General features: G+C 39.2%; 5 protein-coding genes across 5 annotated transcripts; 4 read left to right on the top strand and 1 right to left on the bottom strand.

Annotated features, from left to right (window-relative positions):
* The first annotated feature begins 1,780 nt into the window (after nt 1-1,780).
* LOC131300986 (flocculation protein FLO11-like) lies at nt 1,781-2,711 on the top strand. Its single transcript, XM_058327070.1, has 2 exons — nt 1,781-2,001; nt 2,328-2,711. The coding sequence occupies exons 1-2, from the start codon at nt 1,891-1,893 to the stop codon at nt 2,538-2,540; spliced, it is 324 nt and encodes a 107-aa protein (XP_058183053.1). The 5' UTR covers nt 1,781-1,890; the 3' UTR covers nt 2,541-2,711.
* A 1,799-nt stretch (nt 2,712-4,510) lies between these two features.
* Nucleotides 4,511-5,491, bottom strand: LOC131301502 (uncharacterized). The gene is made up of 2 exons (XM_058327847.1): nt 5,311-5,491; nt 4,511-5,112 (listed from the first exon to the last, which is right to left on the bottom strand). The coding sequence occupies exons 1-2, from the start codon at nt 5,470-5,472 to the stop codon at nt 4,558-4,560; spliced, it is 717 nt and encodes a 238-aa protein (XP_058183830.1). The 5' UTR covers nt 5,473-5,491; the 3' UTR covers nt 4,511-4,557.
* A 5,418-nt stretch (nt 5,492-10,909) lies between these two features.
* Nucleotides 10,910-14,726, top strand: LOC131300009 (uncharacterized). The gene is made up of 2 exons (XM_058325632.1): nt 10,910-11,204; nt 12,168-14,726. The coding sequence occupies exon 2, from the start codon at nt 12,232-12,234 to the stop codon at nt 12,667-12,669; it is 438 nt and encodes a 145-aa protein (XP_058181615.1). The 5' UTR covers nt 10,910-11,204; nt 12,168-12,231; the 3' UTR covers nt 12,670-14,726.
* Nucleotides 14,727-15,152: 426 nt separating this feature from the next.
* LOC131300008 (pathogenesis-related thaumatin-like protein 3.5) lies at nt 15,153-18,387 on the top strand. The gene is made up of 3 exons (XM_058325631.1): nt 15,153-15,925; nt 16,619-16,913; nt 17,834-18,387. Exons 1-3 carry the CDS (start codon nt 15,439-15,441, stop codon nt 17,997-17,999), a joined length of 948 nt encoding a protein of 315 aa, XP_058181614.1. The 5' UTR covers nt 15,153-15,438; the 3' UTR covers nt 18,000-18,387.
* A 1,130-nt stretch (nt 18,388-19,517) lies between these two features.
* On the top strand, nt 19,518-20,947 carry LOC131299911 (UDP-glucosyltransferase 29-like). Its single transcript, XM_058325484.1, has one exon. The coding sequence runs from the start codon at nt 19,535-19,537 to the stop codon at nt 20,945-20,947; it is 1,413 nt and encodes a 470-aa protein (XP_058181467.1). The 5' UTR covers nt 19,518-19,534.
* Nucleotides 20,948-21,248: the final 301 nt, after the last annotated feature.

Genomic DNA, 21,248 nt, shown 5'->3' on the forward strand with positions numbered 1-21,248 from the left:
CCAACAATTGACGCGGGGGAGCGAGGGATTGGCTCCGTATAACCCTGCCCCGTTATGTTATGGAAGAATTGAGCTTCTTGCCGGGGAGTCCTCCCTTTTGTTTAAGGGCATACTATTATTGCTGCAATACTTGATCTGCGTGCTTGTTCATCCTTGCATGGAAAAGAGGGAACGATTTCCACCCAATGGCTCTGAACCTTTTTTTTTTTTTTCAACACCCCAATGGGTTTGATTACATTCAATTTGTAGTATGATACATCTTTGGGTGGTTCTTAGTTTGTGGGTTAGAGGACAACTTGAAGCAAAATTTAGAGACACCAATGAAGTATGTTGAGCTTCATCACCTCAAACCAAACCGAATCGAGTCTTAAATTCCAATCAATTGGAATCTGCTGCATGAATATGTTGTTCCCATTGAGTTCAACGCATCGTGTTCCTTTATATCCAATAAAGTCTTTTAAAAATGCTACCTCCGAAAGCAATTTCACTCTCTCTCTCTCTCTCTCTCATTCTACCATCTACCGTAACCATGTCAATCTATTGCATCAGCCGATCTATGGTAAACATTTCTAAACCACCTTGATCTATTCTCTCTCATCACCTCATCGTTTTATTTTTCTCCATAAATCTCTCGCAAATCCCCGATACCAACTCACTGTTATGAAGGTGACAATTAAAATAGAAAGCTAACACACACAAGGTTTTACACGATACTTTCTAATTTGATTGTTCAGCTATAGAGAAAACAATTCAAAATTGTCCATCATCTTCAGTAATTGAAATTCAAAAATATATAACTTAATAACAGCGTTGCGTAACAATGACAAAACACAATCTCAATTCCTTGAATTCTCCAAAACAATGAAGAATTTCAATAAACGATGGCCGAAATTCTCCATCAAATTCAGTAATCACTTACAGCTATGTGCCTCCAAATAAAAATGATCAGGACGTGTTAGGAAAAGGAATAAACCAATTGAGCCTGTGAAGGACCAAACTTTAGCATATCTAACCTCGAATATCCGTGAAACCAAACCAGAAAATCAGAGACCCGATGAACTCCAATCAGAGAAGGCCAAACAAGACAGAGAATCCAAGCAATTAATACTAGCCAAACAATATTTATTGCTCCTACAGTAATGCTACATATTATTTGCACAGATCCAACCACACATCTCCCACATATTACATGATTATATGTGGTGTGTACCAATCAACGAATAAAAGTATACGTATACTGTTGGGTGGGTGTATGAAACCCACGTTTTCCCTTTTCTTCTAATTTTTTTTTAATCCAATGTTAAATTTGTTTATGTATTTTGGACACCAATTTTAATGCCTTTGTGGAAATGATTGAAATTCAATTTGTTGTATGATGAATATAATTATGCTCGCATGCCTATTCTTACGGCAACGGACAGTTCAAATTGTCATACTCCAGTAAATTGTGGACCGAACGCTATTAGATCATGTGCTTGAAAATCAGTGCACCTGGCAGAACTCTTGAAACTACTACTAGTTTATATGAAAATTAATTCAAACTGCTCCTCTTTGAAGAAAAGATAGAGTACGTGCCCAAATTTGAAATTGTTTTCAACTGCCAAAACATGCAACTACCTCCTAAATTGAGACCATCAAATCCAACCAACCCCGCGGTATTCGCCACCGAAAACTATGCTGTCCACTAGAAAAAGTCAGGCTCTGCGGAATTGGCCACAAACTGGATGCCCTAAATTTAGATACCTCCCAATTATAAAAACTCTTCATCCTCCCCTTATTCAATTCAGCCTAAAAAATTTAGTCCCTTGTTAAAAGCATATTATTTTGATCAACGTACCCTCAACCTCCTCCATCTCGCCCTAGGATCCCATCGATTTATTTTTGAAAATCATGGGAGGTTGTGCGAGCAGACCCAAGGAATTTAATGCCAAACAGGAACCCCTGCTTCCTCCTGAGGATCCCACCACCCCTAAGAAGGTTGAGGGCGAGACTGTTTCACAAGTAGGTTTACTTCTCATGTACTGTTAATTGATATGCTGCTTGTTTTCAGTTATTTTTAAGAAATGCATGCGCACAAAAAATTACGTTTATATAAATGTCACGAAAGTTCGGTTCGTGGAAGAAATGGGTTGACTTTAAAGTATTCTATTCATTTGTCGTATGTGCACAAATGCTAAGCACGTAAACAAGGACGGAGTGAGATTAGGGCAAGTGAAATTTATTTACCCATCCCTAATGTTCGTGCATGCTTCTTCCAAATTCTTGAACTTCTATTTCTATAACGTTATATTGAAAATCACTAACATTTGTGGTATCTATATGTGAAGGAGGAACCTTCGATAGATTCTTCTGAGGCGGCCGCAAAGACTGAAGAGCCATCCACTGAATCCAAGCCTGCCGAGGCAGAAGCGGGTGCAGAGGAGGCTGCCAAGCCAACAGAGGACAAATTTGAGGCTGCAGTTGAAAACAAAGAAACAAAGGAGGAGAAGAAGGAGGAAGTAAAAGAACAAGGTGGTGATGCACCTCTTGTTAAGCTTTGATGTTCATGTCACTGCTTAAACTCTTGTGTTTTTTCGCTGACAAAAGGAAATTTTGTACGATTGTGTAAAGAGCGAGAATTGATTATTTTTTCATGACTTGATTTTTTGGGCCCTCTTGTATGAACAATCTGCAATAAATAAATAAATAAAAGTTTGTTTTTGTTTATAGAATTGGTATATTATCGATTTTGAATAGTGCTTGTGACAAAGGTGGTGATTCAATTAATTTGTAGTTTGAATATATATATAGAACGAAACTTGCAATTTCATGTGGGAAGAATTTCAAAAAAGAAGAAGACGACGTACTATTTGCAGGATGAACCAAATTCCAAGGAAAACCAAGATATCTGATTATGAGACTCAACTACCCTTTTACAACAAAATCAGTAATTCCTTCTTCAAACTTTAGTACTACTGCGGCCCCAATGTTGTAGGAAGGAAGGAACATGACAAACATCAGGTGAAGGCAAATCATGGACATATTTATTAAATAATAATAATAGTAATCAGGTTAGGTTACATGCACATGCAAATAACCAACGGAATTAATATCAATTACAAAAAAAAAAAAAAAAAAACCATCTCTTCCATGTCCTATAGCAAGCCTTGTAAGTAACTACGTACAGTATTATGGCCAAGCTAGCTTCTTATACAAGTGAAGTGACACAGATCATCTGATTCCTGCCTGCATGCCCCATGTTACCATGTATGTATTTATTATCCTATAGTATAGTATATGTGGAATATATTAATAGTGGAGACATGCTTGATTAATTGCCAAACCCATGCATCCATCCTATCATGCATATTCGACATTTACGCCTACCATGCGTGGAATATACATAAATTAAGCTAGCATCGATTTAATTAGCTGCAAGTTGATCGAGGAACACGTTCATATATAGCATAGGGATAGGGGTAGGGATATATAAAATAAAATTGGAACAAGTCTATTTCAGTGTTAAGTGTACGAGATATATAGAATATTAATTAATGAGAACTAGCTCAGCTAGTACAATTATTTACTGACTACTACTGCGGTAGGTTGGTGAATATTGCACCCAACCCAAGCTTTCTCTTCATTTTACATTCGAATTAAGAATATATAGATAGATATATACTCTCCCTCTGTCTCAAAAAGGATAATAATTTTTGAAATTCGTGTTATTTTTTATCGCTTATATACAGTAAATATACTACAGTATATGATAATCAGGTAGGTTAATTAAGTTCTTTCAAGTTTCAACATTAAGAATATTCCAACATTAATTCCCATCCCCATTTGTGGAGTAATTGTAATTGTATCATCATAACTTCACTTCACTTCACTCAATCAATGTAGGAATCCCAGTGGGGAATCTTTTGTTCGGTGCAATATATTAATACCCATCACTACTATTGTATTGATACTAGCTAGTTGCATTCCATGCTGTACTACTGGAAGCTAGGCCCAAAAACAGAGACAAACAGATTCCGCCCGCCCGGGCAAATTAACAAACTGTATGTTGTAATTAAACGCAAACAAACAATATGCCAAAACTATAATTGCGTATTGAGATTTCATGATTAAGGGTATGCGCGCATGAACGTGGAAGTTGTGGGAAAAAAATGAAGAAAAGAATTGAAGGAAAAGTGTGTAAAAAGATACACCAAAGGTAGAGAAAGTTGGAGAAATACTACTGTCGTAATTACTGTAATACACTACTACGGAGTACTAATTTTCCTTCTCTACAATTCTTAATTCCTCTTTGTTCTCTCTTTCACTTTTCCAATTGCATGCATGCGCTCGATCAATTAAGGAAAAGTTCAAACAAAAACAAACCGTGTTAAGTACGTAGCTAAACTCAACTGTAATCTTATTTCAATACTTATTATACCCCACAGACGGCCATGCTGATTGAAAAAAAAAAAAAAACAAAAAAAAACAAAACAGAATAAGCTAGCTAGCTAGCTAGCTTATATAGGAATAGGAAGAGCAATTCAATTCAACTTAAGTTGAATACAAACCCCAATTGCTCTAGCACCCCACATCCTCGTGGTGGTGGTGGTCGTCGGAAGCATTACAAACCCCACGAAAGTCAAATGTCACATCAAGAAAATAGAACATCAAAACCAGAGCAAAGCAGCTAACAAAGGCCGGAATGGGTCCAAAGATCCAGAGGAACAGAGGCAAAGAGAAGTAAAAAGCCCTCAGACCTAGTGCCCAGAAATACCCTCCCCTGTTCACAGTCCTCCCCACATAGTCCACCGTCAAATGATGAAGACTCTGCCCCTGCTGATTCTTTAGTGGGACGTTGATTAGTATGCTGGCGTGGCTGTAGTAACGAATGGACTGGACGTTGAACAAGAATGCTAACAAGAAACAGACTAATATGGAGAAGAATTTCAGTGTTAGCATTAGCTCGCTTTTGTCTCCATAGACGAATCCGCCAGGGGAGCTGTAACCGCCCTGGTTGCTCATGAGGACGGTGATGAGTGAGGATAGCATGATCGCCATTGATGCCAACAGGGTTGACGCCATTATGTTGTTTCTCAGGGTTTGCACTGCCAGAACCCCGTTCTTTGGTGACTCCTGCAGCCATATTGATAGATCGAGTAGTATTATTCACAACAGGCATGCAGGTTACAGTTTTACAAGAGGAGCTTGCAAGGGCGAAATCCGGCCTGAATCATTTTTCAGTATAAGCGGAGAGAGAATATACTCATATATGAAAACGAAGAAGAAAGAGGAAGAACTTATTAAATAAGAAATGGGGAATTAGCTAGGGACCTCCATCATAGCAGAAACCCAGAAGCGGCGGTTGATAGCTTGAAAACCGATGACGGTGGTGGAGGGGTGGTTGACGAGCTGATAGAGGAGCCAGATGTGGTATCCCACCATTATTAGTAGGCCTAATGGTACCAAGGTGTAATCTAGAATTTGTGCCTCCATCGCATGCGGAGTAGTAGTATCGACTTGGTTAATTGGCTTGTAAACAAAGGAAACAAAAAATATCTGATCTCTCCGTTTCTCTCTCCAATAGTATTTCGGAGTTTAAAGAAGAGAATTCCTTGGGAAAGGGGGTAGTGTAAAACGCACTATTGAAGATTCTATCCGGCTCGGATCAAAAAAAGAAGATTCTATCCGGCTCACCAGGAAAACTAGTACACTACTACTACGTACTACTACTACTTTTCCGCCCCAACAGTCACTTTGGTGACAACTCAGGGATTAGATCAGATTTAAAGGCTTTGAAGAAACGCATGCCTAGATTCTACTCCAATAGAATCACACTGACACTCCCTTTACTCTTCAAAATTACAGTATACACTCCCTTATTTTATAGTACTAACTCTTTGCAACCAAACAACAAGTTCATGACATCAGCTCACATGGACTTGCTAACAAATTTTGGAGTGAAAATATAATTTGCTGCAAGCTATGATGGTATGTATGTATCTACCAATATCACAAACACCTCTCTTAGAGCTAGCAGTCCATGGGCCCACTCCTTTGGATTATTAATAAGGATGAAATCTTTATGAGAAGTAGCTCATTTAGACATTATTATAATAATAAGGTTGAATAATGCAGGAGGCCTTCACCAATTTGGCTCTCAACAATAAAAAAAAAAAAACTTGGGTAAATTAGAGGGTGCTAATCACCGTATTTTATATATATATAACCAGATGTCTGAGTTTGCTCGCACCTTGACTAATTTCGAAACCCGGAAGATAACGATCCGACATAACCTTTAGTGGCCCCAAAGTTTGAAATATTTGGCCTTCGTGGAAATGAACATGTGAGGTCGTAGAGGAGCACTTATTGCTTTCTCATAATCATCTAGAGTTAATCACCTTTCATTAGTGGGACCCTATAATGATATCATTATAGGTGATTGACTTTATTAGGCATGCATCACTGTGATGATGATTTCATTTTTTATTCTAAAACGCACGCATGCCTCGGTGCTTGTTCGCAAGGAACGAAATGAAGCCCAATAGATAGGCATATATACTCCTACTAGCGTCTGAAGAGAGTAAAACAAAACAAAAACCCAATTATTATTGAACAATTAGCTTGGCAAAAAATTGAAAAAGAATGCAACATATGTTGTGATGTACGAAAACATGAAGAAAACGAAGCGGTTAAAGTGGACAAGCTGCCAATGATGAGATCACGTGCCCCTTCCAATCCACCTCGATTAAACTCGTCTTCACTAAATCTAAACATCTTTCGTGAGCTACTGGCTTGGCAATCGGAGAAGTTAACAGTGGAATTGGAATGGGACTTGGATATTGTAAGGAATTTGGAGGGGGATTTTTTTCCCCCTCCCTTTGGTGTTTAAGGGAAGGCTTTGATGGGTGATAGAGAAAGAGGAAGAATATATTAGGGTTTCTTTTGGGTTTTCGAGAGGGATGTATGTAGTTGGTTCATGGTCCAAAAAAGAGTGTTTTGTACTACTACTACTACTATGGGGAGAGAGAGAGTTTTACACTTCATACTCAGAAGTGAAAGGCGTATTTGGATGAAAACCCACATCAAAAGGGTACTTTTGTCTTAAAGTTTCATTTATCTCTGTCATGTGATGGTCACATGCCATTTCTCATCCAAACTCTTAACGGAATGTTGATGGAAGGTGTTTAATGCTAAAATGCAAGTACAATAATGGGGTTGAGTGTCTGAGTTTGAACACGAGGGTGGCAACTCGGAAAAGAGACATAGTTTAAGGGGGTTTCATGTAACTTAAAGTATTCTTGGTCCGAACTATAACAAATAGGCCTTCACATCTAATCCACAAATGTGGACTGAACTACGAAATTGTGGATCAGGAAAAAAAAACAATGGTGCTAGTATGTCACTGGAATTATTGGGAAAAAAAAGCCTTACAAAATTGCACTCCAAAGACCGGCCGAATTGGGTTTTTTTCCCCTTTCTATCACCTATGAGGTTATAAGCTTAGTCACATAATTCTTTGGTAAGTCTCTCCGCTCCCGTTTTCAATTATCGCTATGCGCTCATGCTCTCAATCCTCCCCCTCTCAAGAATTTTTGTTGTTCAAAATGTTTTAGAAAAATACTCTTATGTTGCGCTCGTGCTCCCATTTGCACTTTATGTAACTTAGGTTATATGTCCCATTTTTTGGGAAAAAAGGAAATTATGACTCGCTGAATTTGTTGGACTTATATTTTCGTAGAACAAATTTGCCAAGAAGTATATTTATTTCAAAAAAAAAAGGCCAAAAACAATACGCACGAAGAGATTTAACAGTTGACATGAGAACCCAGCTAACATTCGTGTCGTGCGTATCAAACGTAGACTACAGTAGTAATAAAGTATACATTGTAAGGCTAAACGTAACTCGTGCTCGAGATATATATACTATGTAGATACAAGTTCAACGTTTATGCAATATCATTGGACAATGTATGTATAATGACCTGAGATTAGAAAGATGAAAAAGAAATACAGAATCGCTTAAGAGGAGCAATTCGTGTTGAATATACTGTAAATAATTACTACGTACTTGCTGTCTCCCTCCTCCAACCTTTGGGCATTCCTTTTGTTACACTTAGGGCCGTAAACGAACCGAATCGAGCCGAACCCTGTTAAGTTCGGCTCGGGTTCGTTAAGGTATGAGTTCGGCTCGAGTTCGATTCGAGCCTGAACAACTTGGCTCGAGTTCGGCTCGTTAAAATTTTTCAAGCCTCGGGTTCGGCTCGGTTGGATTCGTTAAGGTAATAGTCTAGCTCGAGTTCGATTCGAACTTAAACATCTTGACTCAAGTTTGGCTCGTTAAACTCAAATGAATCGAGCTGAGCCGAATCGAAGCTCGAATTGAGCTCGTCAAGACTCAGGTTTGGTTCGGCTCAGCTCATTAAACTCAAGCGAACCTAAACTCTCTCATTGATCGTATAGAATTTGAGAGAAAAATAAGTATTGAAGTATATATACAACCTTAAATTATTATTTTTTACATTTACAAATAGACCCCTATTGAATTATTAATTAAATTTAAGTATAGGTTCGCGAACCTAACCGAGCCGAATACTGTTAGGCTCAGGTTCGGCTTATTTACGGAATGAGCCTAGAATTGAGGTTCAGGTTCAGTTCGTTTAGCAGACGAATCAAACTCGAACGAGCTCTTATCGAGCCGAACCTCGAACAGTTCGCGAATGACTCAGTTCATTTACGGCCCTAGTTATACTCCAACATACTGTACAAACAACATACCAAAAACAACATTAACAGTACTATCACCCCACACACCACGTTGCATGTATGCTGTTCGATCTCCACTCCACATCCTTGTGGTGGTCGGAGTCCGAATCGGAAGCATGCACTAGAAAGAAAGAAAGAAACCCCGGCCACCAAACTCAAATGTGACATCAACAAGAAAATAGTCTAGAACATCAAAACCAGCACATGCAGGACAGCTATAACAAACGCCGGAATCGGTCCAAAAATCCAAACAAACAGAGGGCCGGAATGAGAAGTAAAAAGCCCTCAGACCCAGAAATACGTACCCTTCCCTGCATGTTCACCTTCCTCCCAACGGGGTCCATCGTCAAATGACAACTCTGCCCCTTATGATACTTCTTCAACGCGCAGGACGTTGATTAATATGCTGGCGTGGCTAGCTGTAGTACCGAATGGACTGGATGTTGAACAAGAATGCTACCAAGAAATTAACAGACTAATTTAGAGAAGAATTTCAGTGTTGGTGTCAACTCCTTGTACGTTGTCGCCGTAGATAAATCCGTTGGGGGAGCGGTAGCGGTTGCTCATAAGGACGGCTATGAGTGAGGATAGCATGATCACCGTTGATGCCAAGAGGGTTGATGCCATTATATTGATGCCAATATGCCATTATGTTTGCACTGCCAGAACCCCGTTCTTCCGTGCGTCCAGCAGATATGAATCTGGAGACCTTGTAGTGCTTGGTTCACCATAGGGGTGGAGGATGGAAGAAAACATTACCGTTTTGTGCTACCTTTTGCTTCTACGCTATTGATGATTGTGTACGGTCCATTTCAAGATCTCATACAAGTGATCCAAGTTGTTCAATAGTTTTTTAAAATAATTGTTTGAGTGATTCTTCAAAAAGTCAGCTCAATCGGAGAACTGTAAGTACTTCATTTAATCTTTTGATTTTTCATTTAGATTTTAGGATCCTCAATTTTAAATTAACTTTGAAGAAAAGTTAAATAATTGTGTGCCCAATGTAACACTTTATCTAAAGTGCAATATTGTAGGTCATGGTGAGAAGAAAAATAATAAACAAATTATCTTGATCGGACATCGATAGGTATCTAAACGTGAAGATTATTTTAATTTTATGTACTGTTTTGATGTCTATCAAGATAATTTTTTTTGCTTAATGTACTTCTCAACAAGTCTTACAATATCTGCGGTTTTTAGATCAAAGTGAAACTGGGCACACTATTTTCTAAATTTTCTTCAAAATTCATTTATAATTCAAGATGTTAAAATCTGAGTGAAAAATTGAAAGAATCCTAAAATTTTGATTGAAAAATTGAAAGAGTGGATAAAGTGCTTACAATAATCAGATTGAGATTATTTTTTCAAGACCACTTAGACAATTATTCTAAAATTAGTGAACTGCTTGGATCATTCAAATATAGAAAAAATTATGATTTGGAGCTGACCTTGCCACCCCCACCTCTCAATAGCTAGCTCACGCGTTATATTTGCAAATAATTTTCATTTTTCAAGACGATCATTCAAATATTTGAACTGCAGATATTGTAGCTCTTATGCTCATTTTCCCTATTGTTTTACATGAGGAATTTTTGGATGCCGAGTGAGTATAACGTAATATTATTCGTCTGAAATCTCAACCGTCTAAACGTGTTTTGGATGGTTCAGATTTATTCCCTCTTTCTCTTCTCACCCTACCCCCTCTCTCTTCTCTTTCTTTTTTTCCCTCTAATATCCGGACCGTCCATAATTCCTAAAGAAACAGAGTCAAAACGTCTCCAGTATTTTTTTTGATAAACAAAAAGGGTAGGAGGGGACGGCCGGCGTAGCAACCCCCCTTGGTAGTGACCATAGGGGCTCCCGACCCGCTGTGGAATGTCCGGTTTGAGTCATAGCTACTATCCGTGAGGACAGACCGTCACTGCAGCACCACCTAGGTGCACAGCTGACACATGGCCCTTCATGCGTCCCTTCAGCCCATATATAGGAGTGTTTTTTTTGAAACTGGAGGGGCTCGAACCCGAGTGCACATAAAGGGAGAGGCACTTAAGCTCCATCACCTGTGCCAACTGGGCTACCACCCTGATGGTACGTCTCCACTCTCCAGTATTCACCAATCCCATTTCAGTTTCGCAGCTGCTAGCAATGCTCGAGAAAGTACTGTATTGAATAATTTTCCCTACGCAGTTGACCAGGAATCCACCTCCGTCTCACTCGCACAGAAACAACCACGACAAATGCACACCAAATAAACTCACATTTTCGATGCAATTCATTTCACTCTCATTTCATCAACTACTACTTCCCCGTCACATTAACCGGATCACCTTATCTTCACTCTCTATAAATATCACCTCCTTTGCTCCAAAAGTTTTTGCTAATTTGTTGCTGTAGGCCGGTAGGTGGGAAATTGAAAGGAGCTTGGAGAGAGAGAAAGGGTGGGTTCGGCACTTCGTTTGCTGGTGAGTCAATTTTGTTGTTATCTTTCGTTATATTTTTGTCTTCTTGTATATATGCATATATTTTTGGGTTTCTTTTCTAGTTGTTTGATTCTGTTTTTCTGTTGATCATTTTGCAATTTTTAGGGTTTTATTACTGTTTCTCTGTCGTGTTTTGAAAGACACTCAAATTGGAGATTATACCTACAGTAATTTGGATGGTGTGATTTAGGTGGGTAAAGCACATGTTTGGTGATGGTTTGCAACTAATTATGAGATCTTGTTAGTTAGGATGGATATACTAAACTGAATTATGGTTTCACCATTTACGCACCAAATGAATTTAAGAAGTTTGAATATATAACTGAAGGAAGTACGAATGAGGTAATTCTAGGTGAGTGGTGTTCATCGACAAGATTTTCTTCTAATTGGTTTACATATAAGGTGCATCCTTCCTTGAGACCATTATTGCCCTAACCTCCTTCCCCCCTTCCCCTTTTTTTCCTTCCTCATTCACTGGAATTGATGGATTCACTTTCAACATTTAGAATAATTCTAGTTCCGGGATTTTTAGTTCCTACGTTTTATTATCTGTGACGATTAAATTTCACGTGCTTTCCATTACGACCGTTCTCAGCTCTCCTTATCTCACTCGGACTCATAAATGTCACATTTTGCTAGCTTTCTCATCTTTGTTGATATAATCATATGATGCTAGAAAGCTGAGCCTGAGAGAGATGCAATCCTCTATTGTTCGTGCAGTTAATACTCTGAGGCTCCATGTATAATAACTACTCGTATTAGTTTAGAGATTTATATAATTATTTAAACCATTTTCTCCTTTCCCATGGTTTAAATCCCTACTCCCCACCTTTGTGAAAAAAACATGTCTTTAGCGGCTTCTTCGTCGTCGTTATCACCATCGTCCTTAGAGAAGACCCCATTTGCATTGACTCATAGTTTCTCGTGTTGTGGTGGGTTCTGCAGAACATTCTGGGGCGAGGCCTTGTGTTGTGGAATTTCCATTAAGAGATTGAAGTTTAAGGAAGCAATGGAGGTATATGGCAAATCTACAGTAGCCGTTCCTACAAATGTTATATATATGTCAAGTATTCTAGGCCAGGATGGGCCTAACCCTGTCCACAAGTGCGATTGGAAATGTGCAAACGAGCACGTATGTGGTAACATGTACCGCTGCAGGCTAACAGGACTGACTCACATTTGTGACAAAAACTGTAACCAGAGAATTCTATACGACAACCATAGCTCCCTTTGCAGAGTGAGCAAGCAGATTTTCCCTCTAACACTGGATGAGGAACATGCAGTGAGAGGTGTCCGGAGGAAGATTGATGCCGAGAGTTCCCCATCTGATTGTTGTGCCTTTAAGCGCAGGCGCGATGCACAATTTCATACCTCTCCTTTTGAGAGAACCTTCTCTGCTGTTGGTCCAATCTGCAGTCCAATTGGAGATGGCATGGATATGAGCTAGACAGAATAAATAACCATCTATCTCTATCTTCTATTTTACATTTTGATGTTTTGCCTTTCATTCGGCAAGTACGGATAACAGAACTTGTTTTGGATACTTTTACGGAGGACATGATTTGTCCTGTCTATCTGTAGGAAGAACTTTTATTTCTGAACTTGTTCAACGGAATGTAGCTCTTTTACTAGTTGGAGAATTTGTAGGAGATTGAACAGGGTTATCTCTCTACTAAGTGGCAATTCTTGCGTGGGTCACTGTAAAGCTGGAGTGATATTACGCAGGGCATATATCTACTTTTTTACTGCTTCAGAATCTAACCTATGACAAGTACAGGGTACTTTAGCAAGACCTGATTCAGTAATTCTCATTTGAGAATTTTACTTTCACTTGGGCACCTTGGCTGAGCAGTTTTTTACTGCATATCATTTTCCTAGAAGTTAGTGATATGTTGCCTATGTCTGCAAATATGGGTTTACCCTTCTTGTGGTTCATTGGATAGTTGAACTTCGTCATGTTCACCACCTGAAGCACTTGTGCTGTTTGGGTCTTGTTTATTGTGATAAGCACCTGAATTGTTGTGCTTTAAAGCTGTTTGTTTAATTTTTCCGTCTACAATGATATCTGTTATCTTGTCTTCGGGAGCATTATCATTACTAGGATTGATGTTACTCACTTCGCTCATGCTGTACAGGTTTCCCAGAACAAATGTAGGATATTTCCCGTTTGTGTCTTCTATAAAATTTATCTCAATTTCTGATTGATTCCTTTTCCAACTGTGTTTCAGGTCGAAGAGGAATGACCCAGTTTCTTTCCCATTTTATTCTTAATGATCTTTTCATTTTTACCATACTGATTTTAATCTATGGGTTCCTGAAGCTAATTTTATTTTTGCAGGTTGAAGCATGTATCACTCAGGAGAGTTGAAACTTGCTTATTGTTATCACTATTGAATCATTTTGTTTTAGAATTTTTGTACTAATGTGAGTATTCCTAATGTGGTTCATCTATTATTCATGCAGGGATGGAAATTCTCCATCTGCTTGCAGCTTGCAGTTGGGGAGCAATGGTGCCCTCTAAGAGGGCACTGAGGGATTTTGAAAATCCAATTGTGCATATTAAGTTTGGGCCAGTTTTATCCGTCTCATTTGTGGCCATGCAAAGGAGATTCATCATTCAAGACGCCAAATAACCACAACAGACATGGATTATGAAGAACAAAGAATAATTTTCACTGCTTATTTGCAATCATCTCATTGGCAGTGAGAAAACCCGAGGATTGTCTTCTGCCTCTAAGGCTGAGGATTTTGCGTTTGATGGAAACCCACAACTGATGAAAGCATTCGGTGGCCGTAGCATAAGATAACCGCATCGGACATGGATTATGGAGAAAAAAGAAAAATTTTCCCTGCTTATTTGCAATCATCTCACTGGCATTGAGAAAATTCTAGGATTGTCTTCTGCCTCGAAGGCCTGATGATTTTGTGTTGATGAAAAGCCACAGCTGATGAAAACATTCAGTGGCCATAGCTTTTGTTGGACCACTAGATTTTGGAACAGCTTTTGGTGGCTTTCTGAAGGTCGCAACTGATGTAATACCTCTGAAACAAGGATTCCGTTTCTATCTCTTCTTTTGGCTTCTGGGCTCATTGGTTGCGTGTGAACTTGCTTGAGCTGCTTCATTGGTTCATTCACATTGCTAGCCGATCTGCTCTTTCATCTCACGATTATGGTGGCCACTTACTGTGGTGGTGTTCCAGTTCCTTTTACGTTGAAGTTTCCTTGCTTCACTTCTATATACTTTGTACAATTTGCTAGAATTTTTAGCCTGAGCTTTTGGGCCAACTGAGCGTGGCTTTTTCATCAAGAGGTGACTTGCTTATAGCTGTCTAGCTTTAATCTAGAAGGTTATGATTTAGATGTTGCCCGGATTGTGAAACAAGTACTTGCTTGAACAGGTGACACTTTGCACTGTTTTAGTGGTTGGTTAAAAAAAAAACAGATGGCTGAAATGCTGTATTCTTAATGGTTTCATGTACGTAATATACAGAGTTTTATTCCTATCGCATTGATTCTGCATTTTGGATTGGGGTAAATGTATTCTATTGGTCTGTCTCTATTAGTACTTAAAAGATATTTTTGTTTCTCTTTTGCTTTCTTTGCGATAGAACTGACTCGAGTTCTGTTCTGTACGTGGATTGCTAATCTCGTCCTGATTTAAATAAATCTATATCTTTTGGACACAACAGGAACTCTTGAGATTTTTTCCTCTTCAATTGGCAGGCAGCTGTTTCAGATGTTCAAGGGACTCTTTTAGCCATATTTAGTTTTGGTCTACCAATCCATCACACGACATGATTCACTAACAAGCTACTCCAGTATCATATTGATATGCTGGTGGGGGGCCTTCTATGTTTCTTTTGTCAGTGTTTTTCATGTTTAATTTGTTCCTTCCATAGTCAAAGTACCCTGCAATTGAAAATTTTGTTCCTTCCATAGTCAAAGTACCCTGCAATTGGTAAAGATAGGAATTGCTTCAAGATGAGGCCATGCATCCAAGATAAGCAAAGAAATACTAAACCCCAGAGGGAGATCTTGCGGCTGATGGATCTAACAAAGCAACCGTTTACCCTTTTTGTTTTCTATAGTATCCTTTTCTCCCACAATCTCCAGATTCTTTCTTTCTAGTACAATATGTAGTAGTGGCCCTTTTCCTTATCTGATAACCACCCCATTCCCCTGGAAATTTGAAACAGAACCACGACAGTCTTCCCAATGCTGATTATACCAAACCCATGGATTTTCTTGGTGGTCGTTCTTTCCAACTCTTTCCTCTGGCTTTCATTTGCTTGCACATTCACCGTTACCAACAATTGTCCATACACTATTTGGCCAGGCACCCTTGCCGGTGCAGGGACGCCGCAACTCCCAACAACAGGGTTCCGGTTGGATTCTGGCCAAAGCGTCAATATTCCGACAACTGTGGGGTGGTCAGGGAGGATATGGGCTAGGACAGGGTGCCAATTTGATGGGTTTGGGATGGGTAAATGCCAAACAGGGGATTGTGCAGGGAGGCTGGAGTGCAAAGGAATGGGCGCCACACCGCCAGCATCTCTCTTTGAGATAACACTTGGAGCCGGCGATGGAAAAGACTTCTATGATGTCAGCCTCGTTGATGGATACAATATACCTCTTGTTGCCACCCCACGAGGGGTTAGTGGGGAGTGCAATGCAACCGGCTGTGTTTCTGACATCAACATGGGTAATATGATTTCAAATTATCCATCCACTTGGTATTTCAAAATGGACCCGGCTCTTGTCAACTCATTAGAACATTTTTACCAGGAAAAAAAATCAGTTTGACTGGATATTAGTAAAAACTTGATCGAGTTGCATTCTTCATTAAAACAATTTTGGCATCATATTCTTGAGGACATATGTAATCCAGTCTGATGGCTACGAATAGAAGATCTACACATTCATGACCTACAAAATGAATTGCTCGAAAGTCGAATCTTTAAACTAAAACCCATGGGCAACTCCATGAGATAAATTGTTAAGCCTAGTCCTTTTAAGGGTGAAGAGACTGTCGCGCCCGGGATTTCAAAATCTGGCGTTTACAGAGACTACTTTCGAAATCATATTAGTCGTCTACTTTATTAGGGATTCATGATTGTCGTCCATCCTAGAAATGTGCTTGCACTAAGGGGATTTCAAGGTAAAACTCGAATTTGGAGGGCTAGAACAAGATTTCCTTACACTAACCATTTCAAGCCTAGAAAATTTCCCTCCTATAAAATGCAAGCTTCAAACCATGATGAATAACGCAAGTGTACAATTTGAGTACATCAGACTCGTATCTCATACTCTTTCTCGGATACACTAGGGAATTAAGAGTCTATATATGTGACACTGCAGCTTGGTGCTTATGAAACTGATGATAACAAGTTAGCAGGTTGCCCAAAAGAGCTTCAGGTGGTGGACAGCGGAGATCTTGGCAGCTTAGAGGAAACTAGCGGAGGAGGAGGAGGAGTGGTTGCATGCAAGAGTGCGTGCGGCGCATTTGGGTTGGCCGAATACTGCTGCAGTGGGGAGTTTGCTAACCCAACTACGTGCAGGCCATCTTTTTATTCCACTATTTTCAAGAGAGCTTGTCCCACAGCTTATAGCTATGCTTTTGATGATGGCACCAGCACTTTCACTTGCAAGGCTTTCGATTATACCATCATCTTCTGCCCCAGTTTCCCCGGGTAAAAATCCTTTGTGAGAAAAACTTATTTATTTATTATGTGAATTATGTAGTACAATTGGCAGGATGTGAGTTCACATCACAGTGACCCGAACAGCTCAGTTTCTAAGTTCTGCTGAGAAAATTATTCTCAAAAATATCACAATTGATCAGAGATCGACAATTGATTCATAATTGAATCAGTATTTTCTTATTAGAATCATCACTCCTGAAAGCATACTTGTCAAGTGCCAATCCTCGACAAACCTGGTATTTGCATGGGTAATTTGCTCACTGCGATTTGCATGAAAAACAATTTGGATCAATGAAGAGAGCTCAGAGCCCACCTCGGGCTCTCTGCAATCCAATTTATGAGTTGCATAAAAGTCTAGTATAATTTTTTTCTCAAAGTCTCCGTGCCAGAAAAAGTAACCTCAACAAAAATAGCAAAAATTCCAATTTGGTGTGGTTTGGGCTATGCAAAGAATGAATTCAGAGTACCACCCAGGATTGCACCCTAGTGGTAAATGGCTTACTACCTAGTGGTTTGGTTGTCAAGAGATACAAGGTTTGAGTCATGCGATCAAAGTCCCCTCAAACCTTGCCCTTTTTTGAAGCCCGGCTGGCTCTTGGTGGGATGGCAGAAAAATCTATGGGTGATTAGTCCCTCATGAGATTTGTCGCGGGTCTTGAGCCTTTATGGTCATGCAAAGGAGAGGCTGCTATAACTAGTCGCCCCCTCCACTCATTTTTGCTTAGCAAAGGAAAGAATGACATATTAGACTTCACTCGGACAGTGCGTTAGGCTGACCATAGATGATAGGTATATATAGCACTGCTCAAATGTTTGATGTTCAATTTAGGCTTATGTTATGTTTTCATATACATCATTCTGGATTCCAACAGGCAATAATTTAACTTTTCAAGGATATATAAATGCAGGACGGGGAGATCAAATGGTTCAACACCAGCTCCACCAACATTAATACAGAATCAACGCAGTAATGGAAAGATCACAGACATGGTTTCCACCTCAATTAACATTCGATTGCCAAATCTCTTCATGTTGACAATATCCATTTTCATCGCCTTGAATTTGTTCTTCTAAGACATTTCGATCTCTTTGGGAGGAAAGAGCAGAGAAGATGGCAGGCATGCAGACTTCCATATCTTCACTGTATCCCGCGCGTGCATTGTTCCGAGAGTGATTCCACCCTTTGAAGCAGTTAATTTTTTTTATTTTTTATCTTCATATTCATTTTAGAAAGTCCGTGCACACAGATTTCGGTACACAAATTTGGACACAGATGTATCTAGAATCATTCAACGCACTTGAGCTTCACAAAATGATTAGGAATAGGAATCCCATAATCTTGAGGCAGTTACACTAGAGGGCTATAGGTTTGTTGATGACTAATGGGTTCATTAACATTTATGTAAGTTGCATATTTGTCTTCTATCTTTCTGCATACTAAAATATTGGTGGAATATAATTTGTAAGCTGGTGCACATTCTTTGTCAACTATCGATAAGACATACTTTTTCTGTATTGTGAGAAATACATCATCCTAGAAAGAAAAAGAAAAAAAAGGCACTTATTTTGCGCTGAATAATATAGTTCGAGAAGGTCTTGAATGAGTTCCTTCAAATCAAAGCTCGATTTAAATAAAAAAATTTTTTTTGCTTAACAGTGCCACACCATATATCCCTCCTCGTTCTTTAATTTTTTTCTTTCGGGAGAAGAAAATTAGACAAATCTAAAGTTTGAGGAACAAATTTAATATTTCTTTTTAGTTACGTCTCAAAATAGAAAATAAATCCTAAATAGGTATACTTATGTTGGATAGGATACCTTCCAATAGCTTTTAAATTTTTTACCATACTTAGATATTCCCGAAAAGACATTACCCTACTTTTCCGTTGGGTATCTAAGCTTCGAGTTTGCCCAGTGAATTCTTCAGAATCGAAGAAATCTTTTTTATTTTTTGGAAAATGTTGATCTTGTTTTCTCCATTTTCCTTGATTTGTTTCCCTGATCATGACTAAAGTTTTGTAGTATTTGGAATGGAGGGATTTAATTAAACGAGAAGCTTTTTCACTTTATTTAATTTCCTACTGTTTTCTCTCTCAGATTGTCCTTTCCCTCCATGATTCTATCCCCATAATTGAATCAAGTCTTAATGGGAAAGTAGACATGCATATTTGTGCATGCGAACAATTAATGGGAGAATATCTATTTCATTTTCTGCATGCAACTAGTATATATAATATATATGGATACTGTATTTAAGATCCATGCAAAACATCCATAAACAACGGACATTCGATTTCCTTCCGAATTCCCAACCAAAGCAAATCTACTACTTGATTTTCTCGTTAACTTGTAGGGAAGGAAACCATATAGGAGTAATTAATATACCATGCAAAAATAGGAAAATCAAATTTTGCCAATTAACTTCTTGAGATCTTTTCCGTTATTCCTTGCTTCCATCCTTGGTTCTTTTTCCAAATTCAAAACAATATTCACCCCATGCATATATACCACGGCCCATCCCTAGTTCTATATATACACCACACCCGGAATCCCCACACCACCACCACCACGTACCATACAAAGAGAGAGAAAGATAAAGAGAGACGGTCATGGATTCAAAACAAAGCACCATAACAGTTATCATGTTCCCATGGCTAGCTCATGGCCATATCTCACCATTCCTTGAGCTAGCGAAAAAGCTTTCCACTAGGAACTTCAAAATCTACCTCTGCTCCACCCCTGTTAATCTCACCTCCATCAAATCGAAACTCACCCATACAAAATACTCCGCTTCAATCCAACTGGTTGAACTACCACTCCCTACCGATAACCTCCCTGCAGAATCTCACACCACTAAAGGTCTCCCTCTCAATCTCATGCCCACCCTCAAACAAGCCTTTGATTCGGCCCGAGAAGATTTTTCTAAACTCCTAAGAAAACTAGAACCCGACTTGCTTATTTACGATTTTCTTCAACCATGGGCCCCGGATCTCGCTTCTTCTTATAATATCCCGGCCGTCGATTTCATCACTAGTAGTGCCACCATGACTGCCTACATGCAGCACCACTACTTATACAGAGTTCCTGAGTGGGAGTTTAAATCTATATATTTCCGCGAGTATGACAATGTCGATCGTTCCCATTTGCTAAATCCTCCTCTAAACCTCAATAAAGACAAAACACGTTGTTTTGATTGTCTTGAAAAATCTAACGACATTGTTTTGATAAAGAGTTTCAAAGAAGTCGAAGGGAAGTACATTGAGTACCTTTCTAAAATGGTGGGGAAGAAGGTAGTTCCTCTCCCGCTTGTCCAAGATTGTGCTAACGAAGGCGATGATGCCAAAGAATTAGGTGATGATGATTTTGGGTTCATTGAATGGCTAGACAAGAAGGAGAAAAGTTCGACGGTGTTTGTTTCTTTTGGTACTGAGTATTACTTGTCTGATAATGAGATGGAGGAGATAGCACTTGGTTTGGAGCTGAGCGGGGTTAATTTCATGTGGGTTTTGAGGTTTCCAAAGGGGGAAAATACTACTAGTAGTAGTGCTGAAAAGGCACTGCCTAAAGGGTTTCTTGAGAGGGTGGGAGACAGAGGGATGGTGGTGGATGGGTGGGCGTGCCAAGTAAAGATTTTGCAACATCCAAGCATTGGTGGATTTGTGAGTCACTGCGGGTGGAGCTCGGTGATGGAAGGGATGAGATATGGGAAGCCGTTTATCGCGATTCCCATGCACCTTGATCAGCCGGTGAATGCTCGTTTGGTGGAGGAGGTGGGGGTTGGGATGGAGGTGGTGAGGGATGAGAATGGGAGAGTTGATAGGGAGAGGGTGGCGGAAGTGATAAAGAAGGTTGTGGTTGAGTGTGATGGGGAGGGTGTGAGGAAGAAAGCAAGAGAGTTGAGTCAAGTCCTGGGCATCAAAGGAGAGGAGGATATAGATGTGGTGGTGGAGGAGTTGGTGAAGCTGTTTTTGAAGAAGAAAAAGATGATGATGATGATCAGATCAAATGGTGGATCTACTTAGATTAATATTAATTACTACTACAGTACGTAGTTACTTGTTTTTGCTTAATTTAATGAGTTAGTTGTTATCTATTATGCTATTGCTAGCCAGGGTCTAGTTTGTTTTTGCTTTCGTAGAACAAGTGTCTGTCTGAGAATCGTCAACCGTGCTTTTATAACGGTTGCCTATTAGTATCTCGATCGATCGTAAAATTATTACAGTATATTTATTAGTAGTATATAAATTAAATCTCTCTTCTTTTTAGTACAGTACTGCTTTTGTTAAGTTAATTCTGTAGTTCATTCTATATATAATTGGCCGG

The sequence above is a fragment of the Rhododendron vialii genome, chromosome 9a (assembly GCF_030253575.1).
Source record: "Rhododendron vialii isolate Sample 1 chromosome 9a, ASM3025357v1".
NCBI lineage: Eukaryota > Viridiplantae > Streptophyta > Magnoliopsida > Ericales > Ericaceae > Rhododendron > Rhododendron vialii.